This window comes from Ranitomeya variabilis, chromosome 3 (assembly GCF_051348905.1).
Source record: "Ranitomeya variabilis isolate aRanVar5 chromosome 3, aRanVar5.hap1, whole genome shotgun sequence".
NCBI classification, from domain to species: Eukaryota; Metazoa; Chordata; class Amphibia; order Anura; family Dendrobatidae; genus Ranitomeya; species Ranitomeya variabilis.
Genome location: NC_135234.1, coordinates 569,723,377 through 569,744,417, shown reverse-complemented (window position 1 = coordinate 569,744,417; position 21,041 = coordinate 569,723,377). Strand labels below are relative to the sequence as shown.

At 46.9% G+C, this 21,041-nt stretch overlaps 1 protein-coding gene across 16 annotated transcripts in view; it reads right to left on the bottom strand.

The window, feature by feature from the left end:
* MYCBP2 (MYC binding protein 2) overlaps positions 1 to 21,041 on the bottom strand; it is a 339,194-nt gene that overhangs the window by 154,315 nt on the left and 163,838 nt on the right. For all 16 annotated transcript variants that reach the window (XR_013223966.1, XM_077297204.1, XM_077297206.1 and 13 more), the window contains 6 exons: positions 19,964 to 20,117; positions 17,712 to 17,884; positions 17,445 to 17,570; positions 17,211 to 17,338; positions 17,028 to 17,119; positions 14,126 to 14,260 (listed from right to left, as the gene is read on the bottom strand). Coding sequence is in view for 15 of the 16 variants with exons in the window: in XM_077297204.1 (XP_077153319.1) it covers positions 14,126 to 14,260; positions 17,028 to 17,119; positions 17,211 to 17,338; positions 17,445 to 17,570; positions 17,712 to 17,884; positions 19,964 to 20,117 (808 nt within the window). In the remaining variant the exon portion in view is untranslated. The remainder of the gene's footprint in view (positions 1 to 14,125; positions 14,261 to 17,027; positions 17,120 to 17,210; positions 17,339 to 17,444; positions 17,571 to 17,711; positions 17,885 to 19,963; positions 20,118 to 21,041) is intronic.

The window sequence follows — 21,041 nt, the reverse complement described above, 5'->3', positions numbered from 1 at the left end:
ATTGCAAGGTCGGCAACCACAAGAGATCATGCAGGAGTGGGCAGCTGGACTTCCCATAGAGAAGGCAGAGATGGTTTAATTCCACCTCCTGTCTTCCTGAACAAGCGTTGTGAACATAGTATAGAAAGCACTGACATCACTACTTCCTCCAGCGATCACATCATCACCGGGTGCTGGGAGGAAGTAAGAACTTCCAGACATCCCTAAATTGTTTATGGATTCACGACAGGAGACAAGGGACCACAATGCTGGTGTCCAATAGGACAGTCATTCCTAAGCCTGGGAAGCACTGTGGTCTGATAGCGTTGCTAAACAAAGAAGAGATTCACCAAATTCTTGAATAATTAAACGGTTTACTCTCCCATCTCAAGCTGGTGATAATCAATGGAGTAGTAGTGATAGCCCTTATTGATACTGCAATACTGTAAAAACAGGCCTTTGATGGCTTAGAGCTAAGCATTGAGACATTATACATTTTTTTAACTAAAAAGTTCCTTTTAGCCACACCCTGCAAGGCCTCTACTTCTCTCCAAAGGCATCAGTGAGATTTTCTCATGCCCACATAGCTATACTAATGCTCATTACTTCCCTTTATCCCAAAATCCTGTTCTTCATAGAGAGGATGGATCTGCATTTTCCTCAATACATTGTATTTATTTTGTTCCTTACTAGATCCTGAACTTAAAAGCATACATTTAAATTTTTCCCAGTTTTATAATATCATTTATTAGGCTAGAGCAGTGTTTCCAAAACTCCAGTCCTCACAGACCCCACAGGTCATGTTTTCAGGATTTCTTTAGTATTGATCAAGTAGTGGAAGTTTCATCAAGGCTTCAGGAATGGTCTCAACTGTGCAACACTATGGAGATCCTGAAAACATGTCCCGTGGGGTCCGTAAGGACTGGAGTTTGGGAAATACTGGGCTAGAGAATACATGCTATGCAGTGACTAAATTCACATTTATTAAAAGGACAAATGGCATACAACACAGGCAAGTTCAGACCTTGCTACCACAGGAAAAAAAATAGGCACTGCACTGAGGTGGGCACTTCTTAATACGTCACAGCTGTAGGAGCCAGAGCTGGAGTAGGTTTTAATTCGCAGAATTTACCTATAAGCCCACAACGCTGTGGGTTTGACGCTGTGAACAGCTGCAGTGTCAAACCTGCAGCGTCCAGATGTTACAGCATAGTGGATGGGATTTCAAGAAATCCCATCTCCACTATGCGTTAAAAGACGCCAGCGTCTCCCTGCGTAAACGGACATGCGGCGCGTCTTTCCAGACTGCAGAATGTCTTTATGTTGCGGAGACGCTCAGTCTCCGCAGCATAAATTTTCCACAGACTATCATTAGATGTGGTAAAACCCCATCATCTTTATAGTCATATACGTAGTAAGTGAGGATACTCAGCTTACTACGCAGGTTAACTAATTTAAATAATGTCTTACCTTGTTACAGCCGGAAGTTCGAGAACACTGCAGTTCTCGCAATGAGATCAGCTGACCGCGAGAACTGCCGTGCACGTGACTGCCGCGGTTATCTCCGGTCACTAGCAAAGTTCAAATAGTCAGCTGATCGTGAGAATTGCAGTGCAGATGACCGCTGGAGATCAAGTTATCTCCGGTGGTCATCTACAAAGCTCTGCTGTGTCTGGATGTCAGACTGGATGGTGGCATAAAGCTACTGTTCAGCCAAAGGCATCCAGATGTAGCAGGGCTGGAGTCATCGTGGGACAATCTGTAATTGGACAACATCGGACAGGTAGTATTTGTGTTGGTTTATTACTTTATTTTTGTTGCCGATTGAGGGCGTCGGGGATTAGGCGATGCAGTAAGTATGGTAAATTAAAATTATTAAAGGACTTTATTCTGGGTTTGTCTTTATTGACCATATAACTATAGGATTAGTAATGGATAGGCGTCTCAGACGCCTCTCCATTACTAAGCCATGGGCTTGATGTCCTCTGACAATACGAAGGTGACCTCAGCCCCACAAATATTACCCCACTTGCCATCGCTACAGGGCAAGTGGGAAGAGTTGGGTAAAGTGCCACAAAAGGGGCATTTTTGGATGTGCCAGTTGTGGGGTGGCTGCATGCCGCTATTTTTAGGCTGGTGAGGGCCAAAATCCATGGGCCTCACCAGCCTGAGAATAACGGGCCGCAGCTGTCTGCTTTTTCCTTGGCTGGTTAACAAAAATAGGGGGACCCCACGCTGTTTTTTTTGGAGGGGATCCCACTATTTTTGCTAACCATCCAAGGAAAGCAGACTGCTGCAGCCTGGTATTATCAGGCTGGTAAGGTTCATGGATATTGGATCCTCACCAGCCTGAAATACCAGCCCCAGTAGTCTGCTTTACTCTGGCTAGTTAACACATATAGGGGGACCCACGCTATTTCTTTTTTTAATTGTAATTTATTAAAAAGGAGGGGACTTCTCTCTGTGCTTTCCTCCACTTTGTGTTGTGTACGTCTGGCTTTGTCACAAGATTCACCGTTATGTAAATTAGTACACATGCGTAGTAAGCTGCATTACCGCACTTAATACGCATGTGACTAGGAAGAGAATGCGGTTTTACAGCTTCTAATGAAAACGCATGGGTAATTTACGCAGCGGAGACGGAGAGTCTCCACTACATAAATTGACATGCAGCGGTCTAGAAAGACGAGCTACATGTCCATCTCTACGGGTGAGCCGCGGGCATCGTTGCACAGATAGTGTCAATGGGATTTCTTGAAATCCCATCCACTATGGTGTAACAGCTGGACGCTGCGGGTTGGACGCTGCAGATGTACGCATCGTCCAAGCCGCAGCATTTACTGACCGTGGGAACAAATCTCAATATATTTGCAAACAGGAAATCACTTTTTTTCCTTCCCTGAAGCCAACTTTCAATTAGCTTTTTTTTTCCAAGTTACAAAAAAAATGCATGCAATGAAAAAAGGAGATTTTTGTGTACTCACCGTAAAATCTCTTTCTCTTAGCCTCTAATTGGGGGACACAGGACCATGGGTGTTATGCTGCTGTCCACTAGGAGGCGACACTATGCATAATCTGAAAAAGATTAACTGTGGCTCCTCCTCTGCAGTATACACCCCTGGACGGTGTCAGCCTTCCCCAGTTTTGTGCAAAAGCAGTAGGAGGAACGTAACATGAATAACATAGACATGCCTATAAGAAGGCCACTATGTACGAGCTCAAAGAACAATATGAGAACTCAACAGTAACAACAGCCCGAAAAGGGCAACAGGGTGGGAGCTGTGTCCCCCAATTAGAGGCTAAGAGAAAGAGATTTTACGGTGAGTACACAAAAATCTCCTTTACTCTGTCGCCTCATTGGGGGACACAGGACCATGGGACGTCCTAAAGCAGTCCCTGGGTGGGAAGCAATGGACGAATATTGTGCAGACAGGCCCCTATACTTAGGGCACCGCCACCTGCAGGACACATCTACCCAGGCTCGCGTCCGCTGAGGACTGGGTATGAACCCTGTAGTGTTTAGTAAACGTGTGTAGACTAGTCCAAGTGGCCGCCTTACACACTTGTTGTGCCGAAGCCTGGTACCAAATGGCCCAGGAGGCCACTACCGCCCGGGTAGAGTATGCCGTAATACCGGCTGGAAGAGGAGAATTCTTAAGGCGGTAGGCCTCTTGTATGGTGGATTTGATCCACCTGGCAAGGGTAGCTTTGGAAGCTGGCAGACCCTTGTGGCCGCCTTCCGGAAGGAGGAAAAGAGAATCAGACCTCCGGAAGGACGCAGTCCTAGACACGTATATACGCAATGCCCTGACGAGGTCAAGCGTATGCAGAGCCTTCTCCACTCTATGAACCGGAACCGGACAAAGGGATGGTAGGAAATTTCCTCATTGAGGTGGAAGTTGGACACAACCTTCGGAAGGAAGGATTGTACCGTACGAAGAACTACCTTGTCCTGGTGAAAAGCCAGGAAGGGCCGTCTGCAGGAGAGTGCTGTCAGTTCAGACACCCTGCGTAGTGAGGTGATTGCCACCAGGAAAACCACCTTCTGGGAGAGAAGGCGGAGCGGGACCTCCTTAAGGGGTTCGAAGGGTGGTTCCTGCAATGCTGTCAGGACCAGGTTGACTGTTATGATCTGGTGGCCTAAGAGCAGCATGAGACGTACTCTGGAGAAGGTGGTACCTGTACTGACCGCAGACCCTGAACTTAACACCGCAACTAGAAGTAGCCGTGGAATGTACCTATCACTCCCTAGACATCTCGACACAGCCAGAGGACTAATTACCCCTAGAGATAGAAAAGGGAAAACTATCTTGCCTCAGAGAAAATTCCCAAAGGATAGCCAGCCCCCCACAAATATTGACTGTGAGAGGAGAGGGAAAAAACATACACAGACTGAAATCAGAACTTAGCAAAGGAGGCCACTTCTAGCTAAATAGAAAGGATAGGACAGAGTACTATGCAGTCAGTATAAAAACACTAGAAAATATCCACCACAGAAAATACAAAAATCTCCACAGCTAACTAAAGATATGGAGGGTATATCTGCATCTCCAGAGATACCAGCTTGGCTAAACAAATCCTTATTCAGACCAAGCTAGACAAGACAAAAACATGGAAAAGAACTGAACAATAAGGCCACAGCATGTGGACAGCAAAAATCAAGGCCAGAACCTATCTTTGTTGAAAGGAACAGCAAAGCAGGAGAGAGCAGGCAAGGATGTGAATCCTCCAGGAACAATGGACAACTGGCACTGACTAAAGGGTCAAGCAAGGCTAAAAGGCTAAATAGCCCAGTCAGGATTGCAAAAACTTGACACACCTGATGAATGCTGTGATCCAGAGACAGCAGCACTACCACTTATAACCACCGGAGGGAGCCCAAGAGCAGAATTCACAACAGTACCACCCCTTGAGGAGGGGTCACCGAACCCTCACCAGGGCCCCCAGGCCGATCCGGCCGAGCCAAATGAAAGGCACGAACAAAATCCTCAGCATGAACATCGGAGGCAACAACCCAAGAATTATCCTCTTGGCCATAACCCTTCCATTTGACAAGATGCTGAAGCTTCCGTCTCGAAAAAAGGAGAATCCAAAATCTTCTCAACCACATACTCCAACTCCCCATCAATCAACACCGGGGCAGGAGGATCAACAGAGGGAACAACGGGCACCACATATTTCCGCAACAAAGATCTATGAAAAACATTATGGATGGAAAAAGAGGCTGGAAGGGCCAAATGAAAAGACACTGGATTGATAATCTCAGAAATCCTAGAAGGGCCAATAAACCGAGGCTTAAACTTAGGGGAAGAAACCTTCATAGGAACATGACGGGAAGACAACCAGACCAAATCCCCAACCCGAAACCGGGAACCAACACACCGACGACGGTTAGCAAAACGCTGAGCCCCCTCCTGAGACCACACCAAATTGTCAACAACATGAGCCCAAATTTGCTGCAACCTGTCAACCACAGAGTCCACCCCAGGACAATCAGAAGGCTCAACCTGCCCCGAAGAAAAACGAGGATGAAAACCAGAGTTACAAAAGAAGGGTGAAACCAAGGTAGCAGAACTAGCCCGATTATTAAGGGCAAACTCGGCCAATGGCAAGAAAGCCACCCAATCATCCTGATCAGCAGACACAAAGCATCTCAAATAAGTTTCCAAAGTCTGATTAGTTCGCTCGGTTTGGCCATTTGTCTGAGGATGAAACGCGGAAGAAAAAGACAAATCAATGCCCAGCCTAGCACAAAAGGCCCGCCAAAACCTAGAAACAAACTGGGAACCTCTATCGGACACAATATTCTCCGGAATGCCATGCAAACGAACCACATGCTGAAAAAACAACGGAACCAAATCAGAAGAGGAAGGCAACTTAGGCAAAGGTACCAAATGAACCATCTTAGAAAACCGGTCACAAACCACCCAGATAACCGACATCCTCTGGGAAACCGGAAGATCCGAAATAAAATCCATAGAAATATGCGTCCAAGGCCTCTCAGGGACCGGCAAAGGCAAAAGCAACCCACTAGCGCGGGAACAGCAAGGCTTGGCCCGCGCACAAGTCCCACAGGACTGCACAAAAGAACGCACATTCCGTGACAAAGAAGGCCACCAAAAGGACCTACCAACCAAATCTATGGTCCCAAAAATCCCAGAATGACCAGCCAACACCGAACAATGAACCTCCGAAATCACTTTACTAGTCCATCTGTTAGGAACAAACAGTTTCCCCACTGGACAGCGGTCAGGTTTATCAGCCTGAAATTCCTGAAGAACCCGTCGTAAATCAGGGGAGATGGCAGAAAGAATCACCCCTTCCTTCAGAATGCCGACCGGCTCAAGGACAACAGGAGAATCAGGCAAAAAGCTCCTAGAGAGGGCATCAGCCTTAACATTCTTAGAACCCGGAAGATACGAGACCACAAAATCAAAACGGGAGAAAAACAGGGACCATCGGGCCTGTCTAGGATTCAGCCGTTTGGCAGACTCGAGGTAAATCAGATTCTTATGATCGGTCAAGACCACAATACGGTGCTTGGCCCCCTCAAGCCAATTTCGCCACTCCTCAAATGCCCACTTCATAGCCAACAACTCACGATTGCCGACATCATAATTGCGTTCCGCAGGCGAAAACTTTCGAGAAAAGAAGGCACACGGTTTCATCAAGGAACCATCAGAATTCCTCTGAGACAAAACGGCCCCTGCCCCAATCTCAGAAGCGCCAACCTCAACCTGAAAAGGAAGAGAAACATCCGGCTGACGCAACACAGGGGCAGAAGTAAATCGGCGTTTAAGCTCCTGAAAGGCAGAAAAAGCCGCAGAGGGCCAATTCGTCACATCAGCGCCTTTCTTCGTCAAATCGGTCAGGGGTTTAACCACACTGGAGAAGTTGGCAATGAAACGGCGATAAAAATTAGCAAAGCCCAAAAATTTCTGAAGGCTCTTCACGGATGTGGGCTGGATCCAATCATGAATGGCCTGAACCTTAACCGGATCAATTTCTATAGATGAGGGAGAAAAAATAAAGCCCAAAAAAGAAATCTTCTGTACTTCAAAGAGGCACTTAGACCCCTTCACAAACAAGGCATTATCACGAAGGATCTGAAATACCATCCTGACTTGTTTCACATGAGACTCCCAATCATCTGAAAAAATCAAAATATCATCCAAATATACAATCATGAATTTATCAAGATAATTCCGAAATATATCATGCATGAAGGACTGAAACACAGATGGAGCATTAGAGAGTCCGAATGGCATCACAAGGTATTCAAAATGACCTTCGGGCGTATTAAACGCAGTTTTCCATTCGTCACCCTGCTTAGTACGAACAAGATTATATGCCCCTCGAAGGTTAATCTTAGTAAACCAACTAACCCCCTTAATCCTAGCAAACAGATCAGAAAGCAAAGGCAAAGGGTATTGGAATTTGACCGTGATCTTATTCAAGAGGCGATAATCAATACAGGGTCTCAAGGAGCCATCTTTTTTGGCAACAAAAAAAAAACCTGCTCCCAATGGTGAAGAAGATGGCCGAATATGCCCCTTCTCCAAGGACTCCTTAACATAGCTCCGCATGGCGGTATGTTCTGGCACAGACAGGTTGAAAAGTCTGCCCTTAGGGAACTTACAGCCTGGAATCAAGTCAATAGCACAATCACAGTCCCTATGCGGTGGAAGGGAACTGGACTTGGGCTCATTGAATACATCCTGGAAATCTGACAAAAACTCAGGAATTTCAGAAGAGGGGGAGGAGGCAATTGACTTTAAAGGAACGTCACCATGAACCCCCCTGACAACCCCAACTAGTCACAGACGTAGATTTCCAATCTAACACCGGATTATGCACCTGTAACCATGGGAAACCCAGCACAATAGCATCATGCAAATTATGCAACACCAGAAAACGACAATCTTCCTGATGGGCTGGCGCCATGCGCATGGTCAGCTGTGTGCAAAACTGAGGTTTATTTTAAGCCAACGGTGTAGCATCAATGCCCCTCAAAGGAATAGGACTCTGCAAAGGCTGCAAGGGGAAACCACAACGTCTGGCAAATTCTAAGTCCATTAAGTTTAGAGTGGCGCCTGAATCCACAAATGCCATGACAGAAAATGACGATAATGAGCAGATCAGGGTCACAGATAACAGAAATTTAGGCTGTACAGTACTGATGGTAACAGAACTAGCGATTCTCTTGGTACGCTTAGGGCAATCAGAAATAACATGAGCAGAATCGCCGCAGTAAAAACACAACCTATTCTGACGTCTGAATCCTTGTCGTTCAGCTCTAGACACAATCCTATCACACTGCATAGGCTCAGGACTCCGCTCGGAAGACAATGCCATAGTGTGCACAACTCTGCGCTCGCGCAAGCACCGATCAATCTGAATGGCCAGAGACCTAGAATCACTCAGACCAGCAGGCGTGGGGAACCCCACCATAACATCTTTAACGGATTCAGAAAGACCCTTTCTGAAAATTGCCGCCAAGGCATCCTCATTCCATTTAGTCAGTACAGACCATTTTCTAAATTTCTGGCAATATGATTCTGCCGCTTCTTGACCCTGACACAGGGCCAACAAGGTCTTCTCAGCATGATCCACTGAATTAGGTTCATCATACAATAACCTAAGCGCCTGAAAAAAGGTGTCTACATTAAGCAACGCCGGATTCCCAGGTTCCAGGGCAAATGCCCAATCCTGGGGGTCACCACGCAGCAGAAATATAACAATTTTAACCTGCTGGATGGGATCACCAGAGGAACGGGGTTTCAGAGCAAAAAACAGTTTACAGTTAATTTTAAAGCTTTGTTGAAAGGAACAGCAAAGCAGGAGAGAGCAGGCAAGGATGTGAATCCTCCAGGAACAATGGACAACTGGCACTGACTAAAGGGTCAAGCAAGGCTAAATAGCCCAGTCAGGATTGCAAAAACTTGACACACCTGATGAATGCTGCGATCCAGAGACAGCAGCACTACCACTTATAACCACCGGAGGGAGCCCAAGAGCAGAATTCACAACAGTTGACGTCCCACGTTAATAGTGGTCGTCTGTAGGGGGGAACCAATCGGGAAACCCCCTGAAGGAAAGTCCTTACTTGCGGCTTGGTAGCAATGCGCCTTTGAAAAAGCACTGAGAGGGCTGACATCTGGCTCTTAAGCGAGCCCAACGACAGCCTGGCCTCCAGATTGGAGAAAAACAAGTACTTTGGGTAGGGAATAAGGGAGTGGGATCTGGCCACGAGATTCGCACCAGGTAAAGAAAGCTTTCCAGGTACGGTAATAAATCTTGGCAGAGGCTGGCTTCCGTGCCCTGATCATGGTTCCAATGACGTCCAGCGAGAGCCCTGCCTGGGTTAGAACCCAGGTCTCAAGGGCCACGCCGTCAAATTGAGAGCCCCTGAGTTCTGGTGGTAGAACGGGCCTTGTGATAGAAGATCGTGGCGGACGGGGAGATGCCAGGGGGCGTCTGCTGTAAGTTGTACGATGTCGGCGTACCATGCACGTCTGGGCCAGTCCGGTGCAATTAGGATGGTTGGAACTCCCTCTTGTTTGATCTTCCTCACCACTCTGGATATCAGGGGGAGAGGTGGAAAAATGTGCAGAAGCTGGAACTGGGTCCAGTCCTGAACCAGAGCGTCTGCTCCGAGCGACCGCGGATCGTGTGTATTGAAGTGGGATGCCATTAGGTCCACATCCGGGGTCCCCAGCGGTGACAGATCTGGCGAAAAATTTCGGGATGGAGAGACCGCTCTCCCGAGTCTATTCCTTGTCGGCTGAGGAAGTCTGCTTCCCAGTTGTCCACACCCGGAATGTGGACTGCCGAAAGAACCGACGCTGTGTCCTCCACCCAGCGGAGGATGTGTGACACTTCTCGCATCGCCTGGGTACTGCGGGTCCCCCCTTGGTGATACACATATACCACAGCCGTGGCATTGTCCGACTGTATTCTGATGTGAGAGGCTGCGAGTAAGTGATGGAAGGCCCTCAATGCCAGGAGTATGGCACGAATTTCCAGGATGTTGATGGGCATGGTCGTTTCCACTGGGGACCACTTGCCCTGTGGTGTAGGTGCACCGCACCCCAACCCGTCAGGCTCGCGTCGGTGGTCAGAGCCTTCCATTGACCTGTGAGAAAGGATTTCCCCTTTGCTAGCGAGGTTGGCTTGAGCCACCAGTGCAGGGACCTCCTGGTTGACGACGTCAGCTGGAACTCCCTGTCGAGAGAAAAGGGATTCCTGTCCCAGGACTTGAGAATGGCTAGTTGGAGAGGCCTGAGGTGAAACTGGGCAAATGGGACCGCTTCTATTGCTGCCCCCATCTTGCCGAGGACTCTCATGGCAAACCGGAGAGATCGAGGGGGTTTGCGGAGGAGGGTGCGAACTCCTAGGCGGAGAGCTAGTGCCTTGTCCTTGGGAAGGAGCACTAGACCCCTGGAGGTGTTGAATAGCATTCCCAGGAAGGTCAGGGACTGACTCGGGGTTGGTGATGACTTTTGTAAGTTGATTAACCAGCCCATGCGACTGAGGAGTATCGGTTGTGAGTGAGACGCTGAGCTCGCAGTCCTTGAAGGTGGGAGCCTTGATGAGTAGATCGTCCAGGTATGGAACAACTACTATGCCTCTGGAGTGTAGGACGTCCATGGTGGCTGCCATGACTTTGGTGAACACTCCGGGAGCCGTGGCTAGTCCGAAAGGGAGAGCCACGAATTGGTAGTGGTCCTGGCCTATTGCGAACCTGAGAAACCTCTGATGGGCAGGTGCAATGGGTATATGCAGGTGTGAGTCTTGTATGTCTATGGAGGCGAGATATTCTCCCTTCTCCATGGACGCAATGATGGACCGAAGGGACTCCATGCGGAAGTGACGGACCCGTACATATTTGTTGAGCTGTTTTAGGTCTAGTATGGGCCGTACGCTGCCTCCTTTCTTGGGAACTACGAACAGATTGGAGTAGAACCCTTGGAAGCGGTCGGTCGTGGGGAACGGCACTATGACACCTGCTTGAAAAAGCGAGGAGACCGCTTGGTGGTAGGCACGAGCCTTGGCTGGCGGTTTTGGGGGGACAGAGAAAGAATCGGTCCGGTGGGTTGGAGGTGAAGTCTATTTTGTATCCGGAAGACACTAGTTCCCTGACCCACCTGTCTTCTGTAATAGGCAGCCAGACTTGATGAAAGAGCAAGTCGGCCGCCTACTGGTGTGGTGTCTTCCGGAGTCCGTGAGTCATGATGAGGAGAAAGTCTGAGATTTTCCTCCTCTGGGCTTAGGCTGGCCTGCTTTTGACTGCCAGGTCTTGTCCGACCTTTGCGTCGATCGTGAGTTGTCCCTGCGTGGGAAACGGTTACGATTTTGTGCTGGACGCGAGACGGACCAGCCCGAGGAATTCCGAAAGGATCGGAATCGAGTTTGGTTATGCTTCTTGTAAGTGCGTTTAGGTCCGAGTTGGGGAAGAGAAGTACTCTTACCCCCGGTAGCGTTGGATATCATAGTGTCCAACAGTTCACCGAAAAGTCTCCCACTGAGGTAGGGGAGGTGCGTGAGGGACTTCTTTGAGGCTACGTCCGCTTTCCATTCCCGCAGCCAGAGGATACGCCGAATTGTGATGGCGTTTGATGCTATCCCCGCTACTCCCCTTGCTGAATCCAGAGCTGCGTGAAGCATGTAGTCTGCTACAACTGCTATTTGAACTGCTTGGTGCGACAGCTCAGGAGCGGATGCTTGGAGAGCTTGTAAATTATTTGCCCAGGCCAGAATGGCCTTGGCAGCCCAAACTGAGGCGAATGCAGGAGCCAGTGATGCCCCTGCTGCCTCGAAAATTGAATGAGCCATGCGTTCTACCTGCCGGTCTGCTGCGTCCCTGAGGGTTGAGCTATCTGGCAGTGAAAGGAGGGTTTGTGCTGCCAGCCTAGAGACCAGGGGGTCCACTTCGGGTGGATCTGTCCATTCCTTTGGTTAGAGAAAACCTTAGGCAGCTTCAGAGGTCCTTCAAAGGAAATCTTATGTTCTGGGGCCTCTGGTGGCGGATCAGAAATGTCCAGCACCCGATGGATGGAAGAGATGGATGGAAGAGATTATGTCCTCAACTAGCGCTGTATTGCTAGGAGGGATTGGGATCAGGGACCCCTCCGTTTCCCTGTCTGAGTCAGAGTCGCAGATGCCTTCCGAATCCTGTGCATCACTGAGGCGTCCCCTGCTGAGTGAGCCGGGGAGGAGGCCTTCTCTGGTCGGGGATTGCGGAGATCTGCATTCTCTGTCCCTGGAATGGGATGGTCTAGATTACCTGGAGCTACGGTGTCTCTCCCTAGAGGGGGATGACCGTGTACTATGGGATGACGCAGATGGACTTATCTATGGGTCCGCTTGCGTCCTGGCCTAGATGTGGATGTGCCAGGGTCACCTTGTTCCTGAATCAAGCTCTCCCTTTGCCGGGTAACGGTGATGACCCTGCAGAGCCTGAAGCAATGTGGAGGTTAGGTTATCTATTGACTGCGTCAGAGCTTGCGATATCCGAGTAGCCCATTCCGGCGTGGCATTAGACACCGAAGCATTGGCAGGGGCTTCTTGGGGCTCTGACAGATTAGTTTGTATACAGCAATGCGGGTAGGTGCTGCCACTGGGGAGAGCGGTCCCGCAGGCTGTGCAAAATGCATAATAGCAGTTCTGCCTGGTTCTCTTGGACCTTGAGCCCGGCATAGTGCACAGAGTGCAGAAGGGCTGCCGGCAGAGGACCTTACAGGGGTAGAGAAAACCTATAGGGGAGCCTTATAGGTAATATGAATTCACAGCTGAGTAAAAAACCCAGCTGTGATCTTACCCCACCAGTGTGCCCCTAGGTCCAGCGCCGAAGATCCACAGTCCTGAGCCCCCCGGAGACTGGCTGCCTGGTTCTGGTCCTGCAGACCGGGAGCTGTAGGGTTAATCTGCAGCAGAAAATGGCTGCTGAGAAGGAGAGGAAGGGGGAGAAGGGGGCGGAGAGCTGGAAAAAAAGGCGGCAAGGCTGTGTAAAAACGCGCCCTTTCTGTCTCGATCCACCCCCTTTATGACACTGTAGAGTGTCATATTTGTCATCCGGGGGGCGGAGAAGAGGCGGTGGCTTCAGCTAGGCCGAAGCCGGGGCCTAAATTAGATGCCTGAGGCCCAGAAGGGCTCCAGGCCGGCGCAAAAGTCCGGGAGGGGGTCGGATCTGAACCGGACCCCCCCGGATTTAAAGGCAGGATGGCGGTGGGGCTATAAGCAGAAGGGGGAGCCCGGTTGGGGTCTCCCTGAGGCAGTATAGAGCTGGTGCTGCCGCAGAGACAGGGGTGCAGGGAGCCCTGTGTCTGTCTGTGCCATACCTGCCTGCACTCCCCCCGGCCCCAACAGGAGCCCGCAGCTGGGCTGGGATCCCTGGATGCAGGCGCAGTGTGCTGGCCCATTGCTGGGAGCTGTAGAATGCTGCCTGTACAGGCCCTACCTGAGGTGTCTCAACCTAATACCCCCAGAGGGGGATTAGGGAGGGTGCTGTTGTCACACCTTCAGGGGCCTTTATCCTCACCTCGACCTCAACCCAGAAACCAAAAGGAATTGGGGAAGGAGGGGGGTCTCGACTTCGAACCAGCACCCGAGGGACTGGGGAAGTAGCGGCATGGGGAATAGCCATCTCTACTTCAACCTGGCACCCCATAATAGGGGGCCGAGGAAGGAGCCATGCCGGGAGTCTCACAGGAGACCCTCTTTTCTTCATCTGTAATCCCGTTGGAAAAAACGGAGTAAAAATCTTTTAGGTGTGCCTCCTATGCGACACTAAGCAAAAACTGGGGAAGGCTGATGCCGTCCAGGGGTGTATACTGCAGAGGAGGAGCCACAGTTAATCTTTTTCAGATTATGCATAGTGTCGCCTCCTAGTGGACAGCAGCATAACACCCATGGGTCCTGTGTCACCCAATGAGGCGACAGAGTAAACACATCAAAAACGCATTTTAAAAAAACGCATCAAAAACGCAGGTGACCTCAGATGTAGATTTGATGAACACTTTACCTGCGTCAAATCCTGAGTAAATAATGACCCATTTTGGACCGTGGAAACATACCCTTATAATGAAAAGTGTTCTTACAGCCACAAGATCATTTATGGGATATATAGGATGAAACCAAGTATTACCCATCATCTGTTGTAATCGAAGCTTGTCCATGAGAGCCACAGTCACTGCTAGGACCAGACACACGTGCCCACGCCACATACCACCAGCCAGCTTGTAAAAGGACGGGCTCATCAAACATCATAGCATACTTTTCTCTAGGGTGGAAGACAAAAACAAGCGTCAAACAGGCTGTAATTTGTTAATAAGCTCTGACATGAAGTCTTAATTAGCTTACATTCTATACTGATTAAACATTACCAGCTGCTCATATGGGAGGGGAGAGGGTAACATCCAGCCTATGCCAATGGCTTCTAAGCAGATCCCAGGATGAGAGATCATAGCAGTGGAGTGCTTCTTACAGTGCCATGAAAAAGTATTCATGCCCCATGAACTTTCCCACATTTATTTCAAGTTACACGCACAAATGTAAATGTATTTTATTGGGATTTTATGTGCTACATCAACACAAACTAGCAAGTATTTGTGAAGGGTTAGGAAAATGATACAAAGTTTTCTAATTAATTTAAAAATAGAAATCTGAAAATTTTGACGTGCATTTGTATTCAGCTCCCTGTAAATAAAATTAAATAATTTTAAATAATTGTAAATAATTTATTGTCCGTACAACTGTTCTGTGAAGGCCTCAGAGATTTGAGAAGTCATGTTTGCAAAAAGCCATGTAGGGTGACAGCTAACATGTGGAAGTAGGTGCTCTGATCAGATGAAACCAAAAAATAACTGTCGGAACACCAACACTGCACATCACCATTCCCCTCCATCAAACATGGTGGTGGCAGCATCATGCTATGGGGATGCTTTTCTTCAGCAGGGACAGGGAAGCTGGTCCGAGTTGATGAGAAGATGGATGGAACTAAATACAGGGCAATCCTGCAGGAAAACCTGTTATAGGCTTCAAAAAACTTGAGCCTGGAGTGTAGGATCACCTTCCAGCAGGACAATGACCCTAAACATACTGCCAGAGCTACAGGGGAATGGTTTAGCATATTCATGTTTATGAATGGATTAGTCAAAGTCCAGACCTAAATCACATTGAAATTTGTGACAAGACTTGAAAATTGCAGTTCAAAGATGCTCTCCGTCCAATCTCATTACATAGTTGCCTAGATTGAAAAAAAAAAAACACCTAGTTCCATCAAGTTCAACCTTTCTCTACCAATTATACATTTGGCCATTGAGCTGTAGCTATTTTGAAAAGATAAACGGGTAAAAATTTCAGCCTCTAGATGTGCAAAGCTGGTAGAGACTCAGTGTAAGTGCACACGATGCGGAGGATCCGCAGCAGTTTCCCATGAGTTTATATTACAATGTAAACCTATGGGAAACAAAAAACGCTGTGCACATGCTGCGGAAACGCAGCGGTTTACATTCTGCAGCATGTCACTTCCTTCTGCTGATTCCGCAGCGGTTTTACAGCTGCTCCAATAGAAAACAGCAGTTGTAAAACCGCAGTGAAATCCGCAGAAAAACGGCGGTAAATCCACGATAAATCTGCAGCAAATACGCAGCGTTTTTACTGCAGATTTATCAAATCCGCTGCGGAAAAATCCGCAGTGGATCATTCTACGTGTGCACATAGCCTTACCCTGAAAGGCCAGCAAAACGTGGTCTTACAATGTAGTGACTCGGGAGGGCTGAATACAATGAACGTCACAATTTTCAGATTTTTAAATATTGAGAAAACCATGTCGCATTACCTTTACACTTCACAATTACTACTTTGTGCTGGTATATCACAGAAAATCCCAATGAGATACATTTAACTTTGTAGTGGTAACATGAAAAAAATGTGGAAAAGTTCACAGAGAATGAATACTTTTTGAAGGGCTGTATATATTCATTGTAAGAGCAATATATTCCTAGTATATGCTATCACTTTACGATTACTTATTAATGATGAGTGAATGTACTCTGATAAAGTGTTTTCTGAGCATGCTCGTGTGCTAACATTGTCCTCGGCGTGCTCTAAAAATGTTTGAGTCCCCAGCGCCTGCATGTTTAGTGGATGTTCCGACAGCCTGTTAGGCAATTCCTGCATGTGTTGCGGTTGTCTAAAAGCTGCGAGACATGCAGTCACGGAGACTGGAACATATTTTTCGAGCGTGCCAAGGACAATCTGTTAGCACACGAGCATGCTCAGATAACACTTTATCAGAGCACATTCACTCATCGCTACTACTTCTGTGACAGTGCTGCTTTACACTGCGTCCACTTCACAGTTTTCTCCCTGTACACAGGCCAGAGCCTTCCACTGTGCAAGGAATTGCAGCAAAGTCCTTCTTCTCTCAAGATTGGTCATGGACGCAAAGGCACATCATAGTAATATAATACAACATGAAAAAAAATAATTCCTAAATGAGAAAAGGATATATATATATAATTATATTAGAATGATTTTCCTTTTAGACTGAAATCAATACATATAGTCTCATCAGATTAAATGGAAAAGTGGGTGAAAATCAATGTGTAAGATTTCATCTACTATGATATTTGCTTCCACTGCGGTGTTTTGTAGGATTTTTATAATAAAATATCAGGTCTGATATATAGCAAGAAATCAAAAATGCAGTGCTATTTTTGCTGTCAAAATGCATCATACGATGGGATTTATCAAAGCATCAGAGCTCCAACTAACAGAAACCCTGATATTAGGGCCAAGAGAGCCTTAAACCTGCAATGCTGGCTTTCAAGCATATATATGGTAGTCATCAAAAATGTGACTAACAAGTCAGGGGATAAGATCACAGGATATAAAAGCCAGTACTTGCCGACATACGTTTCTACACTTACAATGCTCTATGAGAAATTAGAAGAAAAGTGTTATATATCATTAAGGCCAGGTTAAAGTGGTAGTGGAAAGGATTACTACTGACTATTCTAATTCTAGATGTTTGCTGCACTCACCTGGCGGCACAGTCATATGCAAGAACATCAGTCTCCGCTAGAAGATCCCCATCTGTTTCATGGTCGCCTCCATCAGAACCCAACTCAAATAACTAAAACGGGAGGGAAAGAGAAAAAAAAAAGTTGAATATGTTTTCTCATAAAGTTACATAAAATCTCTGAATTGGCCAAATCATAGCATACCTTTATTTTTGCTGTGTATTCACCTCTCCCACCAAAAAGACCCAGCCCACCAAGGAGTATGTCTGTGTCTGCACAGAAACGAATGGCTTCAACTGAATGAGCCGAGTACCCCCAGCCACCACCATGACCTTAAAAAAAAAAAAAAAAAAAAAAAAAAAGACACAAGGTGAATACAAAGATGGCTGCCAAATATTTTTGCACTTTTCTTGCCATGTATAAAAATAGGATTCATACTTTCAAATCTGTTCACAACACTGTAATCTTCCTTTGAATACACTTTCATTACAGACTGGGTTTCTTCTTCTGTGCTCGAGACACCCATCTTCAAGTCCTGCATTGCCGCCAGTGTGTCAAGGCATCCTGGAGAAGAAATAATAAAAAAAGTGAATATATTATTATTATTATATGAAATATACTATATGAAATGAATACATGAAAACTACTCACAAAGCAAGACATTAAAGTCAGTTACATAGCTGGGATTGCACTCCCAAAACATACCCAATATATGCAAGGCAGCATGCGATCGTGTGGTCACTGCTTTTTGTCCAGTGGGCAAGGCCAGCTCTGGGCTTAGTATGCTACACCGTAACTGCATGTCCGGGGCTGACGGGAGCCGGGAGTCCGCTATGACCGCATTATAACACCACAACTCTCTTGTATTGGTTTGAAACCTGTAGCAAAATGTTGCAAGAAAATAAAGAAAAATTAAACCTGCTTAAACGTAGAACTGCAAGTGAACTAACAAGTTGGTCTAAATGATGAATGCAACGCTCTTCACTAGTCTATGCTGTTAGGATACCAATTAGCAGCATATTCTCAGAATCTAAATCACTGGGGGGCCAACTGCTGGGACCACCAGGGATACTGAGAAGGGTTCCAGGGGCCTATGATATGAGCAATGCAGAGCCCAGAACGGAGTTACAATCACTAGAGCGGAGGTCGAACATGCGCACCTCTATTTTATTCAATGGTCGGCAGGAGAAAGAGTACAGTACTCCGCTATTTCAGTCAGTCCGTAGGCAATGAATATAGCGGAGACTGAGAATGCGCACAACTCTCATCAGGATTGCTGAGGGTCTCATCAGGAGGACCCCATCAAGTAAGTTTTCCTCTAATAAAAGGGTATTCATAGAAAATAAAGTTAAGGCCTAAATGAAGAGAAGTGATGAGAAAACTGCTCTTGTCACACCACTATTTGTATACTTCACCGTAATGAACATATGAGTATACAGCATTTTCAGAAATATCCTACATTACAAGTCATCAGAAATCTATTCCAGGAGTTTGCAAAAAAAAAAGTGACCTAAAGCAGGGTATGTTTGATTAAAAGGGACTGGAATGTTATTTTCTCTCTCACTCCAACGGTCCCTGCCAGTCCTACACTGCGGAGGCCTGTAACTGGCTGCAGTGGTCAGGTGACTGATCGATGGAACATCATCCGTGCAAGAGCGGCAGAAACACAAACACAAGGGGGAACGATTCCGCTACTAAGTAGTGATGTGCAAGTGTACTCGTTACTCGGGTGGTCTCCGGGTATTTATGACTGCTCGGAGATTTAGTTTTTGTTGAAGCAGCTGAATGATTTACAGCTATTAGCCAGGCTGAGTACATGTGGGGGTTGCCTGATTGCTAGGGAATCCCCTCATTTATTCAAGCTGACTAGCAGCTGTAAATCAGGCAGCTGCATCGACAAAAACTAAATCTCTGAGCAGTCACAAACACTTGGGAGACCATCCGAGCGTGCTCCAGAAAACTCGAGCAACGAGTATACTCGCTCATCACTACTGGTAAGCAATATCTCCATTTTATAACTTGACCTACTGAATCATTTGGTAAAGTGCAGGAAAACCACTTTAATGTGGGCTCGCATCTCATTTTAACATAAAATAGTAATCTAGCTGTCAGACAGAAGAGCAATGATTCCATAAAGATGCTGCTTGCCGTAATAACCTGTCAAAAGCAGAACAAACCTGAATTATACCTTCAATCCTTCCATATCCAGAATCGGAGGCTTGTGGTAACGCGTTCATTAATTTTACTGAACAAAAAGAGCTTTAGAGTCAGTTTTTGGCTCAAAACACTTTAAAGGGAATGTCCACTACCATGACAACCCCTTCTCCATCAGCAGGTTTGCCCCCAGGAAAACAACACTTATATTCACCTCCGATTCCAGCAGTGTCAGCATCTGCCCTCGTGGGGGTTGCGTCACATTGTTATGCCACGTGATCCTGGAGACCAATCTGCGCTGGCGTCACTCTCCGTGCCTTTGGACAAATCAGACATCAAGAGGAAGCGAGTGGCAGGTGCAGCTCTGACTTCTTGATGTCCAAAGGCGCGGAGAGTGATGCCAGTGCAGGAATGGCAAGTAGAAGTGTTAAATTACCAGGGGCAAGCAATCTGAGTGACGAGAAGATGACTGAGTAGTGGTAAAAGCTTATGGAGTGAGTAGTGGAGCTTAGAACAAATCAACATTTCAAACTTTTGAGATTCAATATATATTTTTCCGACATCGGCAAACTTAAGTGTTTTTCTAATCAATGTATTAGCTGCGGTACTCTATAATGCCAGCCACTAACAGTGTTCTTAATACTTTGGGCACAGCCTTGTGGTGGCAACATTTGTGGTCATCAGCACCGGAGTACACTATAAAAAGGCTGTAGGTTACGTATGTTAGATGAGATGCATAGAGAAGTCTGGAGGGCAGCAGTTTAGTACATGCATGAGACTTAATTGCTCAGAGTTAGACAAACCTCCAAATCACATCATGGACAGGGTCCAAGCACACTCCAAAACCTTGAAGATCTTCTTGTTCAGAATCATTAAATGTAGCACAACTCCCATCAACTTTATTAATTAGAAGGCATTTGAATGGCGGAGGTTCAGTCATAGAAGCTGGCACGAGACCTGAGGAATAACAGAGGCTAGAAATTACAAAGTATGTTCGCCATCCCGTATCAGGACTCCTCAATTACAAGAGAAGCAACAAAGCCTGTTAATCACATTTGGCTTGGTGCATTATAAAGGGGGATTGTTAGGAGGCACAAATACAGCAAAATCGTATGGACACCAAATGCAATACATTTCTCTTGATCAGGTGAAATGTCAAGTAGTAGATTTTGAAGGCTTTTCGTATCAGGCTGTATATTTTGAAGGCGGTTCGTAAGCAAACATACACTTTGCTAAAAGTCTCCTAAAAAAAAAAATCCAACTCTTAAAAGGGTATTCTCAAATTATTAAACTGCTTTAGTTAGGGTAATGTCACACAGTGCCATTTTGATCGCTACGACGGTACGATTCGTGACGTTCTAGCGATATCCATACGATATCGCAGTGTGACACGCAGCAGCGATCAGGGACCCTGCTGAGAATCGTACGTCGTAGCAGATCGTATGGAACTTTCTTTCGTCGCTTGATCACCCGCTGACATCGCTGGATCGTTGTGTGTGACAGCGATCCAGCGATGTGTTCGCTTGTAACCAGGGTAAACATCGGGTAACTAAGCGCAGGGCCGCGCTTAGTAACCCGATGTTTACCCTGGTTACCAGCGTAAACGTAAAAAAAACAAACAGTACATACTTACATTCCGGTGTCTGTCCTCCGGCGTCTCAGCTTCTCTGCACTGTGAGCGCCAGCCGGCCGGAAAGCGAGCACAGCGGTGACGCGGTGACGTCACCGCTGTGCTTTCCGGCTATGGTGCTTACACAGTGGAGAGAAGCAGAACGCCGGGGGACAGACACCGGAATGTAAGTATGTACTGTTTGTTTTTTTTACGTTTACGCTGGTAACCAGGGTAAACATCGGGTTACTAAGCGCGGCCCTGCGCTTAGT